Source organism: Balaenoptera acutorostrata, chromosome 13, assembly GCF_949987535.1.
Source record: "Balaenoptera acutorostrata chromosome 13, mBalAcu1.1, whole genome shotgun sequence".
NCBI classification, from domain to species: domain Eukaryota; kingdom Metazoa; phylum Chordata; class Mammalia; order Artiodactyla; family Balaenopteridae; genus Balaenoptera; species Balaenoptera acutorostrata.
In genome coordinates, this window is record NC_080076.1 from 12,680,990 (window position 1) to 12,704,539 (window position 23,550).

The 23,550-nt window shown below is 38.5% G+C and overlaps 1 protein-coding gene across 1 annotated transcript; it reads right to left on the reverse strand.

The window, feature by feature from the left end:
• Positions 1-2,795: 2,795 nt before the first annotated feature.
• On the reverse strand, positions 2,796-22,288 carry SERPINB10 (serpin family B member 10). The gene is made up of 8 exons (XM_007192017.2): positions 22,118-22,288; positions 18,472-18,648; positions 16,549-16,617; positions 15,961-16,098; positions 13,964-14,081; positions 9,343-9,485; positions 6,428-6,583; positions 2,796-4,554 (listed from the first exon to the last, which is right to left on the reverse strand). Exons 2-8 carry the CDS (start codon positions 18,637-18,639, stop codon positions 4,150-4,152), a joined length of 1,197 nt encoding a protein of 398 aa, XP_007192079.2. The 5' UTR covers positions 18,640-18,648; positions 22,118-22,288; the 3' UTR covers positions 2,796-4,149.
• Positions 22,289-23,550: the final 1,262 nt, after the last annotated feature.

A 23,550-nucleotide genomic window follows, 5' to 3' on the forward strand; every position in this document is an offset into this window, starting at 1 on the left:
TAGCTGTACTTACTAAACCTGGACATTTGATTTTCATCCACATGCTAATTATGCAAAGATTTCTGGTTAAAATCTAACTGGTAAAAATCTCTTTATCCTCTTGAAAATCATTTGTTCTTGCAAACCAAAATTTTTAAACCGTCATATTTTAAATATTTTTGACAGTTTGAAGCCCACCAAATCTTTTCTTTTTGTAAGATTTTAATGAAGTTTAGAAAATTATATTTCCAAGTTTTTAAGTGCCCAAATATGAAATTGTTAATATCTTTTTAGCAATAAAATCATATAATGGAAAATATCCATATAGATGTTCTCAAAATAATCACTCTACACTCTTTCAAAAGCAGTTGATTTCTCATTCATAGGTAAGATGTACCTTTACCTAAAGGCAATCGACTATTTATTTTGAAGAATACTTGCTAGATTTTCTACTACTAATAAGCCATTTATGATCACAGAAAAGTTCAGCACATTTGGAGCACCAGACTTTAAAAAAAAATATGTAAGTAATTAACCTCTTTTTTAAAGTACTTTGGTATGAAATAATAAGCAAGCCTCATTGTTTTTCAAAAGCTATCGATGGTTGCTACACTGCTTATTAAAAAATATTGTAAAAGTTCTACTTTTTAATGTTCTAGGTTGTTGTTTTTAATCACAGTAACACCATCTGGCAGCACGCGTCCTTTGCAATACCTTGCCCAAAGCAGACACATGAGGATGCAACTCTCAAGCCTCTGCATTATGAAACAGTGGGTCTAGTGCCTGTGCACAGGTTCAAAGAGCCAAGTTGAAGTTCAAATCCAAGTAACTATCCCTGACCCAGAAGTCTGTGCAGTTCAGCTTCTAGAGGGGAACTGAGAAGGCTAATTAGGAGTCAGAGATAAACGGAGACCCTCCAGTCTAGAGCATCACAGAACAATTTTGACGAGTATCCTTGCCATCTCAGGTTTACATTGGGTCCCTACTTTTCAGAGAGTTCTTACTCTGGAAAAGCTTAAAGGAACCACAGCCCTGACACATCATTAACTAAACATGAATGGGATAAAGATCACATAGGGATTAGTTCTCCTGGTCTCTGACAGATAGTGGCGAAGGGAATATCTTTCCTCTTTACTCCCAATAATGGAGGGGTGGCCCATGGTCCCCTTCACTGGGCCTACCATATCTCTACCCCTTCTGTTTCAAGGAAAGTAGACTTCTTTCTTCTCTAGGACATGGTTCCATTAGTCATCTCCTGTAACTTTAATCTCTTTTACTTCTTTGGAGTCTTCTTATCTCATGAATATACTCAGCATCTCCCATATTAACACAAACAAATAAACACAAAGCCCCACAACTTCCTCGCTTCTCTGCTCTGTAGCTACTGCCCTGCTTTTCCGTCCTTCCATTCACAGTCAAGTTTTTTTTAATAGTTTTGTTTTCCCTGGGAACAAAGGAGATTAACAGACCGTGATTATTATCTATTGTTCTAAGGTCTGTTATCCTTCTAAAAAGATAGGCTGTATACATTTGCACTAAGGGGAGAACACAAATATCATCAGCAAATACTTTAAGCCTCATTATTGAAAAAGCCTGATACGCATGCGCACACACAGGTACATGTGTCTCCAAGATGACTGCAGTTTATTCTGCAATCATTCCTTGCACTAACATCCACTTTGAGTCTGTTTCTCCCACGAGTTTGTAAGCTCCATGACTCCAAGAGACTGGGGACCAGGGTCTGTTTTTGTTCAGAAGTGTAGTCTTCCAGTAACTCTAATTCTCACAGAGAAACAGAGCGCACCAGTAAGAGTAGCTATGTAGGTAAATATGTATAAAAGACAGCATAAGTTTATCCTTGTTAGTAACTTTTCCTTCTATGTGATTTAAAAGATAGCTGCATAAAGCAATAATTATGAAACTGTTCATGGGCTTATAATTCATAAAGATGTATAGTTGTAGGACAATAATAACATAAAGAAAAGAAGAGGAAAAGGAGTGATACTGAAATAGAAAAAAAATTGGAGAAAATAAATAAATAAAATACAATAAATCCTTAAAAAAAAAAAAAGTGTAGTCTTCATGCCCCGAATATCAACTGATACAGTGTAGATGCTCAGCAAACATTTTTTAAATGAATGACTGCCTGAATGCATCTTACTAACCTGAAGTTTCTAGTATCATCCTTTTTCCTCTTTTGTTTGTTTGAAAAGTACTGTGTTTAATATTTTCTGATTGACAGCCTCTGACACAGAGTTACTCTGGTCTTCCTTTATCTTGGCTTGGTTTCCATGCTCCCTGTTCACTTGTTACCTACTTTTCTTATGAGTCCACATGATACATAACACTTAAGGACTTTTAATTTAGTAGAACACAGACACAGGGGATTTCTTTCATTGTTAACTTAATGTGAGGTATTATGGGTAGAGGGAAAATGTTTTATAACGATATGATAAATTGTCATATATATTACAATTTCCTCTCTTTGGAGCTAAAGCATAGAATCATTTTTTTTTATTATTCTATGATACCAAACCAAGATTTAATGCAGAAAATACATTTTCTTGTACTAGTTTATACACCATTCATGTCGGATCCATATCAGATCATATCTTTCACTTAGTAGATTAAAATGGAAAAAGCAGCCTAGAATGATAGACTCAATCTCTAAAATTAGAATAACAGTTGATGAGACTACCAATGAGCCATTGCGTAAGAGCATTTTTAATAGAAATTAGAAAAACACAGCCAATTTTATGGAGATAAAGTTTTACTAAGGATATCTTCTTATAACTGACAATACACATTTATATAAATTGGAAATTTACTCTTCTAGCTTATGATTTTTAAAAGCAAGGATGTTAATGTGACAACTTTCACATGTAATAATTCTTTCCAATAAAATTTTTATTTTGGAATAATTTTAAATTCACAGGAAAGTTACAGAGATAAAACAGGGAATTCCCATATACTTCTGACACAGTTTCCTCTAATGCTAGCTTCTAATATTACAGTGGAACATTTTTTTAAAACTAAGAAGCCAACATTGGTACATTACTATTAACTAAACTCCAGATTTCATTGGATTTCACCAGTTTTTCCATTAATGTCAACATAAGTATTTTTAAAATAGCAGAAAAGGGGGATTTAATTTTACAGTGGTAATTTATGAACCATCAGAGTAATAGTCTTGAGAAAATTCTTGTTTATCAATATATCACCTCTATAAAGATTTTTTTCTTCACTAAATGATGCATGTGAAAATAAGTGACAATGAAAATAGTGACCAGGTAGTTCAAGCCTTTTAAGGCATTCAATTGAATAACCGAATTTCTGAAATGTAAATAAAAGTCACATTAAGATAAAATGTTAAACCTAAATGTCCATAGATAGATGAATGAGTAAAGAAGACGTGGCACATATATACAATGGAATATTACTCAGCCATAAAAAAGGAACAAAATTGAATTATTTGTAATGAGGTGGATGGACCTAGAATCTGTCATACAGAGTGAAGTAAGTCAGAAAGAGAAAAACAAATACCGTATGCTAACACATATATATGGAATCTAAAAAACAGTACTGATGAACCTAGTGGCAGGGCAGGAATAAAGATGCAAACATAGAGAACAGACTTGAGGACACAGGCGGAGAAAGGGAAGCTGGGGTGAAGTGAGGGAGTAGCATTTACATACATACACTACCAAATGTAAAATGGATAGCTAGTGGGAAGCAGCTGCTTAGCACAGGGAGATTAGCTCGGTGCTTTGTGACCACCTAGAGGGGTGGGGTAGGGAGGGTGGGAGGGTGGCTCAAGAGGGAGGGGATATGGGAATATATGTATACCTATAGCTGATTCACTTTGTTGTACAGCAGAAACTAACACAACGTTGTAAAGCATTTATACTGCAATAAAGATGTAAAAAATAATAATAAAACTGAATGTCAGAAAGCAAAAAAAAAAGTTAAAGAAGTTAAATTTGCCATTCTCTCTAGCTATATAGGCATGATAGGATCGCTAGAATATATTATTTCAAGATAATTTTGCTAATATTTGTATGTTAAAAAGAGCCAGGCTATAAACTGGTTTTTATTATAATTGTGTTTTTCCATCATATGTTTATTTTTCACACTGTAAGATGCTCTTGTTTGATGAGAGAGATGCAGGGTTTAAGGGGAGCAGAATCTCCCATAAAATAGAATGCTATTGGTTTTGTTGTGCCTGATGAAGAAGAGGAACGGGTGGTCTGCATTGAATTCAATGGAGGGGAGACTAATTCGAACACTCACCTCACTCGCAGTACCAGATGCGGACTCTGTACCTTGTTCATTTATTTCCACAAAAGACTTATGGAAAACATTGGACAAAAATAGGTTTCCCTCCGTAGACATTCCTGAGAAATCTGCTTTGCTCTGGTTAAAGGCATCGCTCATCCCCATACTGCTCAGGGTTGACTGGAGATCATACATCTCTTCCAGCTTGAACTTGGGAAGATGCAGCTGCACGTCACACAACTCCATCATGTCTGCGCTGGTCCACTCACTCAACTTCTCATAGGTGATGGCTTTTTCCAGCTACAGTTTGGAGCCAAGGAAGAAAGAGTCAGTAATTTCAAAGTGGAGTGAGAACTATTCGTTGAGTGAGACCTTTAGATATTACGTAAATGAATTATAGTCACTCCTATTACCAAAGGTAACAAAACACACACATTTGGAAATTCTTTGTTTATAATGAGATCCTCCACACATCCTTGACATAATCATTTTGCAGATTAATAGTTCTCAGGATATAGGTTTTCTAGATTAGACCTTGATCCGAATGGAAGTACTTCCATGATAATATGCAAGACGTCAACTACACATGCAAATACATCAATATAAATATACGCTTAGGTGCTGTCAACACAAAAGCATATACTCTAGGACATGTTGTATGCCAGGGCACAAAAAAAACTTTAGTTTTATTAACATAGTAGACAATTCCTTGAAAACAAAATCTGAAATAAAATGTCTATAGTCTATAATCACGCCAATATGAAACTAGTAACTATAAACTATGAAAAGAAAAGGAAAGAAAAACAAAGAAAGGAAAATCCTCCAATCTTAAGAGTAATAACTTTTTTTTTTTAATCTTTTGGCCGCGCTGCTTGGCATGTGGGATCTTAGCTCCCCGATCAGGGATCAAACCCACGCTCTCTACACTAGAAGCGCAGAGCCTTAACCACTGGACCACCAGGGAAGTCCCAAGAGTAATGACATTTTAAATAGTAGTTTTGAGGGTGCTTTTTCTCTTCTTTATATTTAAAATTTTTTAAACAATAAATATATATTATATACACATATGCGTACATATATATGATAAACAATGTTTGATTTTTTAAATAACATTTGTTTCAAAGCACATGCTTTTGCTACTTTAAGAGTTTTCTAGATCCAAGTATTGCTATCAGTGACATATTTGTAAATTATGTGCAGTAAGTGACAATATCTTCAGGTCAGGAACCTGCACTTTTAAAAAGAAAGGCTTATCTTTTAAGAGTGTAACTCTAATAGTTTAGTATTCACACTTGGTCTTATTTCTACCATCCTCTCCAGTTTCACAAATTTTATGACACTATTTAGAAATCTTTCTACACACTAGTAGGGTGGTGGAAACATAAAGAATCTGGCACACAAGAAATTAGGCACAGTGTAAAGAACGACAGAACACTTATTGCATGAGAAACTAGTGTTCAGTTTAGACATGCGAATTGCTCAGAAATGTGGTCAGACCAAAGTCAGGCTTAAGAGAAGTTTAACAGATGAACAACTTAAATAATACTTGAAGATGCACTGATACAGACTATATCTCCTGAAGAGTGTTAACTTGATAAAAATGTTTTTTAAAAACTGTTTTAGAATCCATTTAATATTTTTAAACATATGTCTAAGGCTAGATTAATGCAAGTGATTAAAAAATTAATTAGGTAAGTCCTACCAGGAGAAGAAAGACCTATATTAACTGAAAGATTGTTATGATCAATCCACACAGCTTTGTGACTGACAATAAATATCTCTATCTGTTGTTTGTGTGGTTGTTTGTGTGACTACCCTATGCTAAAGGTGTCTATAGATTACTTAACCTTCCTGAGGGATAGTAATATCAACCTGACAAAGTTCTGTAAAGCTTAAATGATGTATAAATACAGTACCTAGGGCTCCAGGTACGTTGGTTGCCTTCCTCTGCAGAAATTAAAGAACTGGGAGATCATGTCTTTATGTTTTTCCCAGGAGGGATAAACACTAGAACCCTCTTCATGTCAGACAGACTGATGTCTTTTTTTTAAAGTTTTTTTCCATACAAATAAATGTATATGCAAAACAGACACAGACTCACAGATATAGAAAACAAACTTGTTACCAAAGGGGAGAGGAAAGAAGGTAGGGATGAATAGGCTGGTCCCTTTACCTGATCCAGCCCACTGCTGTCTTCCGGCAGTAGTATGAGTAGGCTGAGGTCATGGCTCTCATAGAAGAGTTGAAGGCCTTTGGCTTGTGGCTTTTTTATGTAAAATACTTGAAGTTTTTCTTGCATGGACATCATTGGCACTGGTTTGCTTGTAGTCTGTAGAATATACGTAGCAAAATCACTAGGGAGGTGTTCCACCAAATCGTTAATTCTTTAACATCATTGGTTCCCAGTAGTCTGGGACACTGGCAAAGCTAGTGATCCTCTGCTAAATGCTGAATAAAACTATTCAAACCTTGTTTTCTGGAAATACGTGTTCTACTGGATATCATCATCGATAAATGATGTGGGAGTTTCTTTCTCTGATACTGTTATGGCATCCTCTATAAATCATGGCAAGCTGGATTCTACCAAACACTTAGAAGAGTCTTATGCAAACTATGTAAATGCCAATGATTCAGAAACTGAGTTAAGGTGCATTTCACACACAAACATTTGTGTTTTGTGTTTTTGTGTGAGGGTATTTTAGTATCATAAAACCGAAATTCACTAAGAGAATGAAAAGACAAGCAATAAACTAGGAGATAAGACACATAATTGATAAAGGACCGGTATCCAAAATTTGAAAAGAACTCTTAAAACTCAACAATTATAAGGCAAAAAACCCAATTTTAAAAACAGGTGAAAGATCTGAACTGATACCTCACCAAAGGCAGAGGTACAGCATATGAAAAGATGTTCAATCTTATGTCGTTAGGGAATTGCAAATTAAAACAGTGAAGATATCACTACAGATCTAATAGAATGGCTAAAAGTTCAGGACACTGATAACATAAACTTCTAAGGAGGGTGAAACTGACATTCTCTGCCAGTGAGAATGCAAAATGGAAGCCACATTGGATGACAGTACGGTGGTTTCTTTAAAGCTAAATACAGTCTTACCATGTGATCCAGCAACTGTGCTCCTGGGTAATTACCAAAATGAGTTTAAAACGTGTCCACACAAAATCTTGCACACAAATGTTTATAGCAGCTTTAGTCATAATTGCTAAAGACTGGAAGCAACCAAAATGCCCTTCAGTAAGGTGAATGGATAAACAAACTGCTACATCCATACAATGGAATAGTATTCTGCAATAAAGTGAAATGATCTATCAAGCCATAAAAAGGCATGGAGGAACTTTAAATACATATCGCTAAGTGGAAGAAGACAGTCTGAAAAGGCTACATACTATGCAATTCTGATTATACGGCATTCTGAAAAAGGCAAAACTATAGAGACCGTAAAAAGATCAGTGGTTGCCAGGGATTTAGAGGGAGGGATGAAAGTTTGGAGCACAGGGCATTTTTAGGACAATGAAAGCATTCTGTATGATACTGTAACGGTAGATACATGGCATTATGAATTTTTAGTAAAGCCAATGGTGAAACAAAAGCAAAACCCTGCAATTCAGACGTTGTAGACGTATGTTATTTATCCATTCTATGTGGAGCTAAATGTCCAGCACAAAATCCTACTGTTCTGCTAAGGTAGTGGCCACGTGACCAGGGCTATGCATTCAGGATACTCTGGGATACAGTGATTGTCTCAAGGGTAAGCGCATGAATGGCACCAACAAGAGTGCTGTTTGGGAGCGTTCTGTTAGAGCTAGCAGCCAAGACTTTGTCTATGGGCTGTGAAGCTAGAATACGGGGCTGTCATATTCCCTGGTCATATGGATAAATTCCATCTTTAGTATTAGAGAATGAAGGCAAAAAGGAAGGGTCAGGGGTGGGGCAGAGAAAATGGATTATGTTTGAGATTCAAAGATCCCACTCCCAGACTTCCCAGTTCTTCTTAGTTGCATGAGCTAATGCTAACACAATGCCCATTTTACTGGAGCTAGTTTGGAATGCTTTTCTATCACTTGCATCTGAAAACTCCTGGTGAATATATTAAGCCAAGTAACTATCCAGCTCATTTCTACTTAGCCTATTGGGTTATATGTTCAGTTCCTTCCCCATCTTTACCCCACTGATTATCTGAAAACCACCTATTGCACACAACCATATGGTTACAGCAGTAGGTCCTCAACAGCACTGTTTATGTGAGATGATCCACCCCAGGACTAAAAAATGTTAACAATCTTTGGCCAATCGATTCCTGTCCTAGGAATTTGGAATGAGACCTATCAGACTGGTCTGTAGAATGGAGGAGATGTGGGTAGCCATGTTCTGCCTTTGTGGACCGGGACGCAGAGGAAGTTAGACTTCAGTCTGAGAGAAGAATGATGGGAGAAACAAAGTTGGAAAGATAGAGAATGAATCCTGACAAGATTTGAATCCTTGTTTCTACTCAAGTCCCAAGACCCAGCCACATTCCAGCCCTTAGGTGTATCTGTCAGCTTCCATTAGTCTCCCTTGTTGCTGAAGTAATCAAAAACAAGTGTGCTGTGCCCTAACACAGAAGGAAATGTTAACTAAAGAAATAAGATTTTAAAATTTGTATTTCTTTTTCTTATGGAAGGGTAAGAGTTTGGTATACGGTAGTACTGGCTTAATAGGACAAGAATAGAACTAGTAAGTGAAGAGTTTGGGGTTATGGTCCTGGTAGCCTTCTAACTTAAGCATGGCTCTAGTCACTTAACCATGCTGCATTTCTAACCTGGGAAATGAATGTAATAACTACCTTACCTACTCTACCGTAGTTGCAGCAAGGACTGAGTAATAAAATACGTGAATAGTCTATTTTCAGAGAAAAAATAATGAAAGGGGAATTTCCAGGTAGGGTGGAACTGGGCTTTTCAGCACAGTCACCCCTGCCCTGGTGAGAGCCATAGTTTACAGGAGCATATAGTCAGAGAGAATACATTTAAAATAGAATTCCCTTTGCAATGCCATGTAAAAGTTCATACTGGTTATTAACAGGTTCCTACCTTGTTTATTCTGAAAGGCTTTTCTGTGGTATTTTGGACCAAGAATTGATGTTCCCAAATTCCTTTAAAGTAAACGGCATTTACCAGAACCATTCTGGTTACAGAATTCACAGCATCATCAGGTAGGAGATTCAGGATTTTTCCTAAAAGAGCAAAAGGACAGATTTCAAATGATATAGTTACATCCTGGTGAAATGCCATACATAAAAATGATGATTACGAAATACTGTTAAATGATAACATCTTGTGTCCACCAATGATCCAAGCCAGGAAGATAGTATTGATAGAATATTTTTAACAGATCCTATTTAAATTTCATCTGTTGTTCCAATAAAGTCCTTTCTTTCCCTGGACCAGAAATCAATCCAAGAGCTCAAGTTGCATTTAGTTGTCATTTCCTTTTAGTCCCCTTTAGTCTTTTTCTTTCATTCCTCATTCATTCTTTGTCTTTCATGTTCCTCATTCATTCTTTGTCTTTCATGACCTTGATACTTTTGAAAAAAATTTGTAGAATGCTCAATTCTCAGTTCAAGTTTGTCTGATGCTTCCTCAAGATAATATTTAGGTTATAAATTTTTGTGAGAACATTACTTTTGTGGGCTGAATTGTGTCATCCAAAAAGATATGTTAAATCCTAGCCTCCAGTCCCTGTGAATGTGTTCTTATTTTGAAATAGAGTCTTTGCAGATGCAGTCAAGTTAAAATGAAGTCATACTGGATTAGGGTGGGCTCTAATTCAATGACTGGTGATCTTATAAGAGGAGAGAAATTTGGACACAGACACACAGAGTGTGAAAACACGGAGACATAGGAGAGACAAAGAAGAAAGTTATGTCTCAACAGAGGCAGAGATTGGAGAGATGTGTCTACAAGCCAAGGATTGCCAATAACCATCAGCAACTAGGAGACAGGCATGGAACGGTTTCTTCCCTGAAGCTTTCCAAGGGAGCAAGGTCCTGCTAACACCTTAACTTCATGCCGCAGACCGGCTGCAGAAAGCTAGAAGTTCCTGGCGGTGAGGGGTAAGGAACTGAAAAGCACCAGTATGGGGTCAGAAGGGCCAAGACAACTGATGGTTGCAAGGCAAGTTTATTTAAAGAGCATGAATGTATATATAGGTTTAGTACGGAACGAATATCAGACAATAAATCAGTAAACCTTGTATTTCTGCATAATTCTGTCGCCACTATCTATGCGCCACTATCTATGCACCACTATCTATGCACCACTATCTATGCGCCACTATCTATGCGTCAGCATGCCTTATGGGCCATTCTTTGGAGATACAGACTTCCCCCTCAGGGCAGCACGTCCTTCTTCTGGGGAACAACCAGGGGCTCTTAGATGCAGAGCAGGCACCTGGAGCGAAACTGGCCGCAAGCCATTTTCCTTTTTTACGCTCAATACCGCAGCGTCAGGAGTGCATACCAAGAGAGAGACAAGCAGTTCTCCGGAAAGCAGAAAGCTGAATAAGCTTACAGCTTGGGGGCCACCACAACTTCAGACTTGCAGCTTCCAGAACTATGAGAGAATATATTTCTATTGGTTTAAACCACACAGTTTGTGGTAATTTGTTATGGCAGCCCTAGGATTTATGGCATATTTCTATCATCACAGGAAGCTCCGGACAGCTCTGTAATCTAGAGCAGCAGTTCCCAACATTTTTGGCACCAAGGACCGGTTTTGTGGAAGACAATTTTTCCACGGACCAGGGCTGGGATTGTGGGGATGGGCGGGGTGGGGGGATGGTTCAGGCAGTAATGCGAACGACGGGGAGCGATGGGCAGCGGGAGATGAAGCTTCGCTCGCCTGCCCACCGCTCACCTCCTGCTGTGCGTCCCGGTTCCTAACAGGCCCAGGCCTGGGGGTTGGGGACCCCTGATCTAGAGAGAGGGATCCTGTCATGCTCCTTGAGTGTGTCAGCCTGTGCGGGGGAAGCACGGCAAGGATCCTGATGCAAACCGAGCTTATGCCGCGTCAGACAATGACTCTCCACTCAGCTCAGAAAGGCTTTGCTGGGGCGAAAGATAGCAGCTGAGTTGCTCCCAGCCTTCCTGTCTGTAGGGTCCCCACCTGTCTTCCAGAGAACAGAGTGGGCCCTGGGTAGGAATTTGAGAGCTGAGATTTAATTCAGCTCCAGCACTATTCTTGCTCCTACTTCTACTACATTGAGTTTGTGTTGTATATTACAATGTGCTTTTGCTTATACAATCACGTTTGGTCCTCATGTGAAGTGGAACAGTGCAAGTAATTTCTTTCTGTAAATGCTAGCTAATCTGTAGTTCTCAAAACAGACTTACTTTTAGATGAATCCAAATCAGGCATAAGTTCAGGATAATGGTCACTCTTGCCTCACCATGGCTTCTGAGTCACTAGTTCAGTGAAAAAGGAACTGAGAATTTAGGGCTGCCAACTTCCTCAATTCACTTCAATAAACGTTGCTCTGAATAGCTACCATGAGCAGGGCTGTTATCTGTTAGTGATTCAAAGCAGAAACTCAAATAAGGTAGTATTACTGCGCTTGGGGTCCTTGAGTTTAGTGGGGGAGGCAGGGACTTCAACAGTTAATTTCAATAACAACGTGGTAAGTGTCAAGGTAAAGGTTCCCACAGGGGGCTTTTGGAGCAACGAGGAAGGCTCTCAGCTCAGCCTGGGAGCCAGGGGAGGACATTATGCCTGAGGGAACCCCTGAGATGTTATCCAGTGGCCATGAAGGGGCTGGGAGTGGCAGGGGAGGGGACCGTGTTTCGAATTGAAGGGACACGTGAGCAAATGCATGGGGTCATGAGGTAGCACAGGGAGTTCCAGGGACTCTGTGCTACTTAGAATTCCTGAGTGTCAACTTTGAGTCAGAGAATGACAAGAGTTGAAGTGGAGAGACAGACAAGACTTCACGGTCCTGTTGGACCTCCTGTCAGTTTAGGCAGCCTGTAAGATGTGGGGCACCATGATGGATTTTGAGCACGTGGTCCACTTGGTCGAAGTCACATTTTAGGGAGGTCATTCTGATGGCTGAATGGAGGTTGCATTTGAGGGGAGCAAGATGAGAAACAGATTATTGCATTAACACAGATAAATGACGACAAAGCCGAGAGCAGAGGAGGAAGAGATTGGAAAGGAAAGATGAACTCAGAAACACACAGGAGGAGGCAAAGGAAAGGGGGGAATTTACAGTATCTCTCGGACTTCTGATCTGGGCAAGTGTGTGGTAGCCATCCATCCACCGGGGTAGAGAATGTGTGCATGGAGAGGACAAGGTGTGGATAAGCCGTTCTGAATATGACTTCAGTATGTCGAGTTTAAAGTATGTGGGACCCTCTGCAAGCGTATCTGGCAGGAATATACAAATGAACTCTGAAGTTTGGGGGGAGGGGGATTACCTAAACGTTCCATGTTTGTTGCTGCAAAGCGAAGGCTTAATCATTAATATTCATTAGCGATTACACCTTTGGTATTTCTTTGTGAGATATAATGGACCATCAGCAGACATATCGATTGAAAAGGCAGCGTGGAATATTGAAATGAGTTCAGACTTCAGAGCTAATCTGACTTAGATTTCAGTCCTATTTCTGAAGCTTTAAACTATCTGATCTTGGTCACAATTTCTCTAAAGCCTCAGCTTCCTCATTTCTAAAATAAGGATCATAATAAAAAACTGCTAAATCACCTATGAGAATCCCTCTACTATTCCCTTTTTAGAAATAGAATGCTTAAATTTTAGGTAGCATGTGGCTACCCAGCTAAAAACTACATTTTAAAGACCTTTATTACAGGAAGTCTGGGCAACCGACTATCCCGGTTTGCCTAGGACTGAAACACCTTCAGATACTAAAGCCAGGAAAGTCCCAGGCAAACTAGGACAAGTTGGTCACCAGAGCATAAAATGTGCTATGTATCCAAATTTGGGATATGAGTGGAACTGGTGTGTGAAAGTTTCAGGGCATCCCCTTAAAAGCAAAGAGGCTTTATTTTCCCTATTTCCTGCTGACTGTAAAACCGACAAATGTAAGAATCATCTTAGACAAATATAAAAGCCATGTCTTGAGGATGGCAGAGCTAACCCACATAGTCTGGGTCTCTGGATGGCTTCATGGAACAGAATGCTTATCTACCTTGTGACTATTAGGTCAGAGATAAACTTCTATCTTATTATTAAGTTATTGTATTTTGGGTCTCTTTGTTACAAGAGCTCAGCCCATACTCTAAGCTAATATATGACCTATTTTGAAAATTACTTAAGATTATATAGTACAGTTACTGCCACATTTTAATTGTTCATCAGCAGCTATTTTTCTTTAGAAACCACAAGTGCAGCAGTATTCCAAAATTCCTTTTTTGCATTTTTCTGCCTTTTATCCCTGGAGTCCTCCTTGGAATTAGTGGAATCTGATCATTTTCTTGTCTACTTGGTAAAATGGTTGTCTTATCTGTTTTAGATAAGATTTATTGCAAAAGTTATAAATCAAAAATTATGGGCATGAATAAAACAAATGTCTTGAATATTTAGAATGTGTCCACAGTTCTATTTAAGAAATGCCTATACTTACACATAACACAAATTCAAAATAATAAAGCGATACTTGGAGAAAGCACACTGCTGAGTACCTTGGAGACGACTTACCTTCAGTCTGGCTTTCAACCCAAGAGTTGATCTCCTTTCTGATTTGGTCAGAAGCTCCCATAAAGTTCACAGACTGTGGCTCTGCACCAAAGTATGTTTTCATGTCTTGTATATATTTCTGGAAGATATAGGTAAAATCTCCTTTTGTAGAATTTTTCCAGAATCGATAAACAAGTCTGTTTAGATTATCCAAAAAAAACCCCAACAAACCCAGCTAGATGGACAATTGCAAACTCCCACCGCATTGCTCCCCTCAATCTTTCCACACTCCAGCTTTGGTTAAAAACTAAACACAGCCCTGTGTAAACTTAGCTGGGCACGGACTAGCCATGCAGAGCCGCAGGCATGGAAGGAAGGCCCGTCCCCCACAGCTCTGGCGCCTCCACATCTTCGTCTGTGTTTATTCGTCCTTGGGAAATGGGGCTGGGATGGAAAGGAGGACCATTCTAGGAATCCCAGGAGCGACTCCAGCCAAGGAGTACTGGGAGTTGTACTTGGCTTTCTGTGGCAGAGATGGAGCCAGATTGAGAACCCTGGGTCTGGCAGCTGCCAGCTGTGGACTCTAAACACCCAAGAGCCTGGGGAGGGCTTCTGAGGGAAACGATGGGCTGCCATGAAAACCGATTTCCAAGACCGGTCAAAGGTTTCGTCAGGTGTTCTAAGGGAAAAAGCAGGCTTCTTCCTTCGGGCTGTGGACGCGCCCCTCAGTGGCCATCATCCTAAGTGGGCTATAACCAAGGTTGCTGCTTAGGAGGGCACCTGCCTTGAAACATAATTTATTCCCCAGGACAGCTGTGGCATTCCTTCAGTTTATTACTTTATGGAGGAACTGTGTGCAGTTAAAAAGTGTTGAGTTAATTCAGCTTCCAGGCAGTAGTTTGGAGATTATGAAGTCTACGTTCTGTACAATTTATAATCCAGCAAAAAGAAAACGTAAACATTCTCGAGGTACCTATTCCTTATCTTGACGCATGGGTTCTGATCAACCTCTCTGTGCGCAGCTAGGGCTTGTGGATATTTTAAAAGACGTACCATTTTGTATCTCTGTGTGCTTCTTTTTACCAAGTGCCCACCCAGCTCAATCATCTCTCCTACTTATGAATCAAACCTGAGTGCATGAGACTACCAGTAATAAAGATGCCTTTAAGACTTCACTTGGCAGCTTTTTTGCCTTTAGTAATAGCAAAGCCCAAGTTCTGAGCTCCCCGGAATTCACTGGGTATGGGCAGGGATAGCACTGCTTGAGATCACAAGATAGCTTGACTTTTCCTGTTGCTATCCCTCTCCCTATTCAATTTCCTTACTCCTTACCCACTGGGCACCTGGGTCCTCTGGCTTTCTTCTGAAGTGTGCCAAAGGATGTGATGGGCAAACATGAAAGATGTAAATGCTTGGCTTGGTTTGGAGTTGACCCCTCTCAGGAGCCCTTGCATCTGAACTGAGGATGAAGTCATGGTCTGCACTGTGGGTGTCTCAACCATCAGAGCAGAAGAGAAGTTGATTCAATTCCATGTTAAGAATCTTTCTTAAAGTGTCTGAAGTCAAGATGTGAAGTGACTTACCTGATCCCAAAGTCAACTTTGCTCTTGAGGACACAGTCTCCTGCCACACTCCTGTGATCACGCCACCCTCAGCTCCTTCAGACTCACCATATCGAGTTATTCTATATCTTTTGCTCTGTTTCCCATGAAACAAATGTTGGCCCGGGGATTATATAAACCACATTTCTATGAGCCTTCATGGGTTGTTCCTGGGGTGTACCCCTTTATTCTGGGCATAAAGATCTGATCACCAGATTTGGTTTGAAATATGTTATTGGTTTCCTTTACAACTTGACACGTTGGTCAGGCTAAATGATTGTTTATCAGAAATGCTGACCACATACTCCATATACATTAAGATTGTCCCTGGGACCCCTGCAGAAAAGTACAAAGAGTTTATTGATTGATCTCATGTGACTCTTTCCCATCAGCTTGAAATAAGATGTTTGCACTTACATTGTGAAATTGATAAGTTTTCTCTGCATAGATCCTGTTGGCTGTTTTAAGTATGTAAGCATTGCTGGGATTGTTGATTTCTGAGATAAGAGTCTGGAAATTAGAGTGTATTTCTTCAACCTTGCCTACGTTGAATTCCTTTAAAAGAAAATAAATTGGTCAAATAAAAATGTTGAACAAGAACTAAATGTATACAAACAACTTATAGTAAATGAAATGATTTAATGTTTACGAACAAAGGCCAAAATCGATTGTATGGTAGATAAAAAAATGTTCTCTTTAGTATTATTAGTGCAGGAATGTAATAGCTGTTGGGACATCATTTTCTTCACACTTAGGTTGCAAAAGTAAGAACAATGTTGAAAGTAGAGTAGTTTTGAAGGGGAAGGAAAGGAAGAAATAAGGGGAAAGAATATTACCCTTCCAAAAAGTGTAGACATTCTGCACTCTAAAAAATTTCCCATAATTTTAACATATATTTTAAAGAAAAGTTACCTATTAAAGGTTGCTTAATTTAGCCACTAAAATACATGTGCCCAAAGTGCTTTCTCCTTAATTATCAAATAGATATTGAAATATAAGACATACCATTTTCTTTTTCTTTTCAAAACTGTCAGGACAAGATTTGCTGTCCTGGTCTCTGCTAAACTGAAGAACCTGTAATTTCAATAAAAAGGCAATATGTGAGTGCACTTTGCAGAGATGTAATCATATGGAATACACATCAGCAACTACAAGCCATTTGTTCCTATAGATACAAAACATATAATTAATGAACCAAGGGAGCTCTGATTTGACTTAAATGGTGTGTTACCTGACCTAATAAGAGTAAGTCAAGAGCTGCTTTTCAATAAATTTTTAAGTTGAATTTAAGTTGTTAGTCTCTTTATTTTAATACTTTTTATAGGACGTTGAGGATAATGTTGGGATAGCCTTAGAGGTAAAATTCTCATGTTTTCCAAACATGAAATGAAATGGAAACATTTCATTTCCAAGTTTCATATCTATGATTGTTTTGAAAAGAAGCCTAGGTATTCAACTGAGGCCATCACTTAGATAATTTAAGCAAATGCCACCATTGCCCCAGTTATCTGGAAAACAGGAATTTTAGTTGTTTTTTCTACTTAAGTGCTTCAGTTTTCACTGCCTACCACCATCTGACATATGGAGATAGAGTCATTGTCTTCACCCCAGCAATTCATGTGAAAGGTCACAGGAAGGATGTGGACATTGTGTTTCCCCTGAGAAAACAAAGCAGTAATTCCATCTCCTGCATGCATCCTGGACCCAGCTTACAGAAAGAAATAAAGTCTATTTTACCAAAGTTTGTGCTGACACATGGTGACAGACAGGAACCACTGGCCTTAGGGAAAAAAAGGGGAGGTGCCTAAGCAACCCATTCGTCTCAATTGCAAACTGAAGCTGTTAATATTTAAGTGACATTGAAATAAAACAAGGGTAAGCAACACCCAGCAATATGTTTGTATGGAGTGGAAGCAAATTGGCATTTATCTAAGATTAAGTCTATCACATTCATAGTTAAACCTTTTAATAATGAGCCAATTATTAACTAGCTGTGAACCAGGATTTTTCTGTGAACCAAGATTTTGTTGTTGCTATTTTTAAACCACACAATATCTTGTAAATTACGAGCATAAGGGGGATATCCTAGACCCAAACTGACAGAATATGTATTCTGCCTGTCTCATTCAGAACTGCTGGCTGTGCCCATTTCCATACTTGTCACAGAGGCCAGCTTCTTGGGTGGAAATTTTGTCACTTGGCCTTTCAATCGTTGTATGATTTAGAGCTGAATTTACTCTCTTCTATTTTTATTTTTACTTAAAACACACACATGTATTTATACGTTTACACATGCATAGATACAGATACACATATATATGGCTATTTGATTATATGTTTTGCTATGTAAGGCTACACACATACACATACACTCGCTATGATCTGAGGATGCTTACATCAAGTTGATAATTGCTTATACAATAATCCTGTTTTGCTATTTTAATGCTCTTAATGGGCTCTTTAGATTCATCTAGACAACCAGGGACCAAACAAAGTAACAACCAAACAAAGCATGAGGAACAGGATTCACCTGATTTTTCTATTTTTTCTTCAAATCTTTCTGAGATTAGAAAGATGATGACTAATTCTATTATTTAAAGTATGAGCCATTACTTTCTTGAAATATTCTAATAATCAAAACAAAATTGTTTTTGGTGTTGAACCAAACTTGATAAGCTTATCATCTCTCCATTTGATTTTACCAGAGAACACAGGTTCTTAAACGGTATTCCTAGAAAAAGTTTTCAAATTGATTCACTTTCTCAGACTTCTTTTTATGGTCTAGAAAATTTATTTAAGTGCGTCTTTTATTTTGGAGGACGTGGTTGTAAAACGTGGGCTATTTGGATTTCAGGAGAGAAGTGAACAAAAGACAAGAAAAGCATTTCATTTTAAGGCAACAGAGGATGGTTGAACTTTCTCACTCACCCGGGACATTTGGGCTGCAGTGGTACCTTTGGTGCCCAAATACACCATGGCCAAGGAGGTTGAGATGCCCCAGGGAGAAAAAAAGATATTTTTACCCTCAGCAGATTCAGCTAGCTTTTTGCTAAGCTCCAGAGCAAATTTGTTGACAGAATTTGCTAGAGAGTCCATTGGGAAAATCTAAGAAAAATAAAGCAGAGTTAGAGGACACGTTAATAATCCTTTCCATTTATTTAACTTTTGTAAATGGATTTGTTGGCTTACATAATTATCTTTTTAATTACCCTTCATTGAAATGACAAAAGAATGTATTATCCAATCTGATTATATATATCTGATTTTATATATATATATATATATATATATATATATATAATACGTATATATACACTCATAAGAGCTGAATAAACTTTAGAAAAATTCCACTCCAACATTATTTTAAATATTTTAAAAATGAAGTCCAGAGAGTTTAAGAGAATTGGCTCAAATTTCAGAGTTAGTTCACATGAGAGAACAATCGGATTCTGGTCAGTTAGCGGCTCCCTGTTGAAAATGCCGGGATATAAATGGCACAGGAACCAGCCCAGTGCCTCTTATCAACGCACCACATGCCTACTGACTTTACCCAGTAAGTGAGGAGTAATTATACCCCTTTTCAACTTTGTACTTTTTCTCACTTATCTTTCATCCATATTTTTATACTTTTTAACCTTGTTTATTCCTTCACACCTTGATATATGATATCCTGGTTCCTTTATCCTCCTTTATTCTCTTGAAATCCAACTCTGCTCCAGATCTTCTTTTCCTTTGGAAGCTTTTTCTGAACTTTGGGGTTCACAGGAGCATGTCTTCCACCAAAGACGCATAAAATAGCTTTTGCCACCTGCTTGGAGCTTATCATACTGCTGGTTCTGTTTTCATAGATTTATATCTTTTCAACTCTAGGATAAGTTCCTTGAGAGCAAAATTTTCTTACTCAGCTTTGCACATCCAATAACACCCACCTCAGGACTTTGCACAAAATGAAAACTTACAAATACTTGTTTATTTCTTGTTTAGAGTGTATATAGTTGGGGCTCTAGCCACCATTTTTTAAATCTATTTAAACATGAAATCTTTCACAGTTTAGTGGAAATGCTTATAGAGAAGTAGAGAACTCAAGACTTGCTTGCCTGTATTCTCACTCACGTGAGACCCTCTGAAACCAATCTTAACGAACAAAGGAACTCAAGCTTTCTCATTTTTAAAAATATTATATTCAACTTCTAAATTTCACGTCTAATTACCCTGATGTTTTCATTTAAGTCTTTTTAGACTGGGTCTCTATCAAAGAAATAGTGAGTTCAATCTATTGTCATTTTATAGCCAAATAATTTCTCAAGCTGATTAAATGATTAAAAATCAACCAAATTCCTAAGCCTAGAAACTCCCATTAGTGCCAATGTTGTATAGAACTTGGTCTTGCACTGGTATCACCTGGCCCTCAGAGAAACCTACAATGAGAACTTTAGAAAGGTCAGAAGATCTCTCTAGTTCAATGGTTGCATCAAGGGAGAGGCATGTGTAGGCAAAGTTTTGGTTTCATCATGACTTGGATTAACAGTGATACTGTTGAAATCCCTCCTAGTCATAGGCTTACACTTAACCAAACAGCTTCCCAGCCTCTAAGTCATCCCTAGTCATAGCTCCCACCTATTCCAGAAGCTGATGATAATCCTAGGCTAACATTATTTTATTAAAGAAGAAAAGCAAGAGCCTCTAGTCTTGTAGCAATTCTACACCCTCATAAAATGTTCGAAACTTGTGTATAAGTATTTCCCTTGACAGATCCAATGCTGTCTGGAAATAACCTCCCTATTTTCTTTACAGCTATATTCATCCAAATGGTGCTTTGTTTACTGCCTGTATATTAAGCTTTATCTTTTAAGAACTCATGAATTCTTTCATATGGAAAATGCTTGGCTCCATGGCCAAAGCATAATCACTATGAAGGGAGGAGAGGAGAAACTACTATTTTAAGGCCGAAGATTTTTATCTTTCTACTTATGATTTACGGTTATTCTAAAGTTTAGTTACCTGTAACAAATCCCTGAAAACAATAATTCTCTCTAATGAAAAAGCTAATTTCTTGTGGAAAGTTAATATCCAGGTATCTTCAACTACATTAATTCTCTCATTAATGTCATCATCAATATATCAGGTGTAGCCCAGAACATACAAGAAAAATAATTCCTGCCTTTAAAAAAATGTATAGAAGTGCTAAGTCAGCCAGTGTTGGGCAAAATTATCCCGGCAGTGAAAAGTGCTTTCTGAAAGATGCAGAATTTGGGGATGAGATTCTACATGAAATAATTTATCCATACAAGGGTTCGACAGTGATCTTTTCAGAAAAGACTATAAATGTCTAGATCAGAAGCCAACTATGCCCTTTTCAGAATGAACGGCTCTTTTGCAATTTTCAGAAGGTATATGGATATATCAGTTTACATACATATAAATATACATACATATGTAAAATATGTAAAATTTCAATCTGTAAAGGGGCTTAGCTAAAGAAATGTGAAAATAAGAAAAGGGTAGTATCACTCATCAATGTGTCTCATCAAAGATACACATACTCTTCGCAAATCAGAGTTGGAAAGAACCTTGGAATCCCTCTAATCAAATTGCTTCATTTTATCTGCTAGGAAACTGAGGCCCGGAGAGGTTAAATGTGCTGACTAACATGCACAGCTAACTAACAGCAGAGCTATTGTTGCAGTCCCGTTCTCTGGACTCTAAATACAAATGCTTTTGTCATTATATCTTACTGTCTTTAAGGTTTTATGGTAAAAGGGAGGGATTGGGTGACGAAAGAGGACGAACAGGAGGAGGAAGAAAAGAGGGATATGGTGAGCTGGAGGAGGGAGTGGGAAGGATTCTCTTCCCCTTTTCCATTAGAGGACATCCAAGGCCTCCTGACTTTCCGATGATACTGATGATATTGCCTACTTGATGGAGTTGTGCATATCAGAAAATGACCCCACGAATCCGCAGCACTTCTATATTTACCTAAAGCCACTTCTGAGGGAATTAATAGTCTAGGAGGGTTCATGATGAGCATGGAGTGTAAGGTTAGTGACTTAGATTATTCCACGAAAGAGAAGAAAGCTAAGGGCCCATGGAATGGTAGCCAAGACATGAAGGTGTGTGTGGGCGGGAGGGTAGAGAGTCAAATCATTAATTCCCTACATTAGTGACTAAGCTCAAATTCATGTTGCCAAGTCCACTCTTCTGAAGGGTTAGAAGGGTTTTGGTTCAATAATTCTGAGAATACCCTATTTCTTTTTACCTATGTTGACAGATACAAAGGTAGCAAATCCAAAAATGTGACTGGAGAAAACTCCATTCATAGTTTCACAATTCACGGTAAAACTCTTTCTAACGTCTTTGGAAATGAAGGCTCTCTCCCGCTTAGCCCTCTTTCTAGTACCAACTTTGAACCAGCTCAGGGTTAAATCTCTTAAACTTGCACAGAATTCCTGGGGGCTGGCCTTCATCTATTATTTCTGTTTTGTGGGAGTCTTGTTCATTTGTTCTTTAGCTAGGTACTTCAACAAAGAAAGAAAACATAAACAAACATTTTAAAACAAAGAACTATTTACAGTACCTTGTTTTCTTACACGGGAGCAGAAATGGCAACTGGTTCCTTTAGTAAGAGACTGTGGCTGAGTTAAGTGACCTGTAACTGTAGAAATAATTTTCAAAACTTATAGTACCACCCTTTCCTCAGCCCCACCCTCTGCTTCACTTTCACAAGCCCATACACTCTTCCTTTCAACTTCATCTTGGCCAGGAGCTCAAATAAAAAGACAGAGAGATAGACAGGGTTTTGCCTGAATTACTTAATTACCCACATTTTCCATGTCTGTCTGCATGTACAGACTGGAATTCTAACAAATTGTAACTCACACTTTCCTGGCTTATGTTCTCTCTAGTCTGCCAACTGGCAGCAATTCGTGGTTTTCCCCAGTAGATTTATTTTTTCAACAGCAACAGAAAGTTTTAAATTAGTAGAATAACAAGGGACAAGGAAACGGAGAATATTATTGGTGAACTGTTTACTAAGTTGCTCATAAGGTACTAGGTGAAGCATCCAAGAAATGTTTCTGTTCTTCTCATTTGGGTGTTGGTGTAGAACCCCGAGCACAACTCCAATTTGTCCCATGTCCTCTGTCCCCACCCCAGGGACATGGGGTCTGGATCGATGTTTTAGACACATCGATGTTTACTGGGTCAAATGTTGCTTCATCACTTTCTGCTTCTCTTCCGTTTCTCCCTGTGAATGTTCCTCCTTATTTATTAAAAAGGGAAAACTGCCTATAACAGGATGCAGGGCACGGACGAATGGTGAAGGGGGTGAAGAGAGAGAGACGGGAATGGAGCACAGTCCCGAAGGGACTGAGGGAAAGGAGAATTATCTTTGTTAATAATGTATTTGTGTGTTTTTTCTTCACGCAGTTTCTGTTTTTCTCTTCATGGGGCACACGTGGTAAAGTGGCTCAGAGTTTACTAGTTGAATGTCGATGTGGAACCCAGAGCAGAATGTTGCTTTGAATTTCACTGGGGGATGCAACTTGTGGCTTCAGATTCCGTGGTGCCTGCCTGACATGTGCTGAACAGATGTTATTATCCACAGGATGCCTGCAGACTATTATTAGCTGGAAATATCATATGGAGGCTCTAGATAGAGGGGCTGTCCATCTTGACTGCCAGTGGTCCACCAGAGAGCGACTTGGGCTGCATCACCACACAGCTCTAGTTAGTTATGTTACACTTAATGCATCAATATAGATTCTGGGGAACCAGCCAAGAAATTGTTTCATCTTCTCTAAAGACACAGACTAAGTTTTATTCATGTTTTCCCACAAACCTTCTTCAGATTCCTTTCCACTTACCTCTTGTTTAAAATCTTTATATATTAATATATTGTTATGTTGATAAAATTTTGGTTTTGCATTATTTTGATGCCTGTTTGGTGGGGGCAGGGAAAGAGAAAGGAGTAATGGTATCCTAAGTTAACAATATAATAATATCAGCATA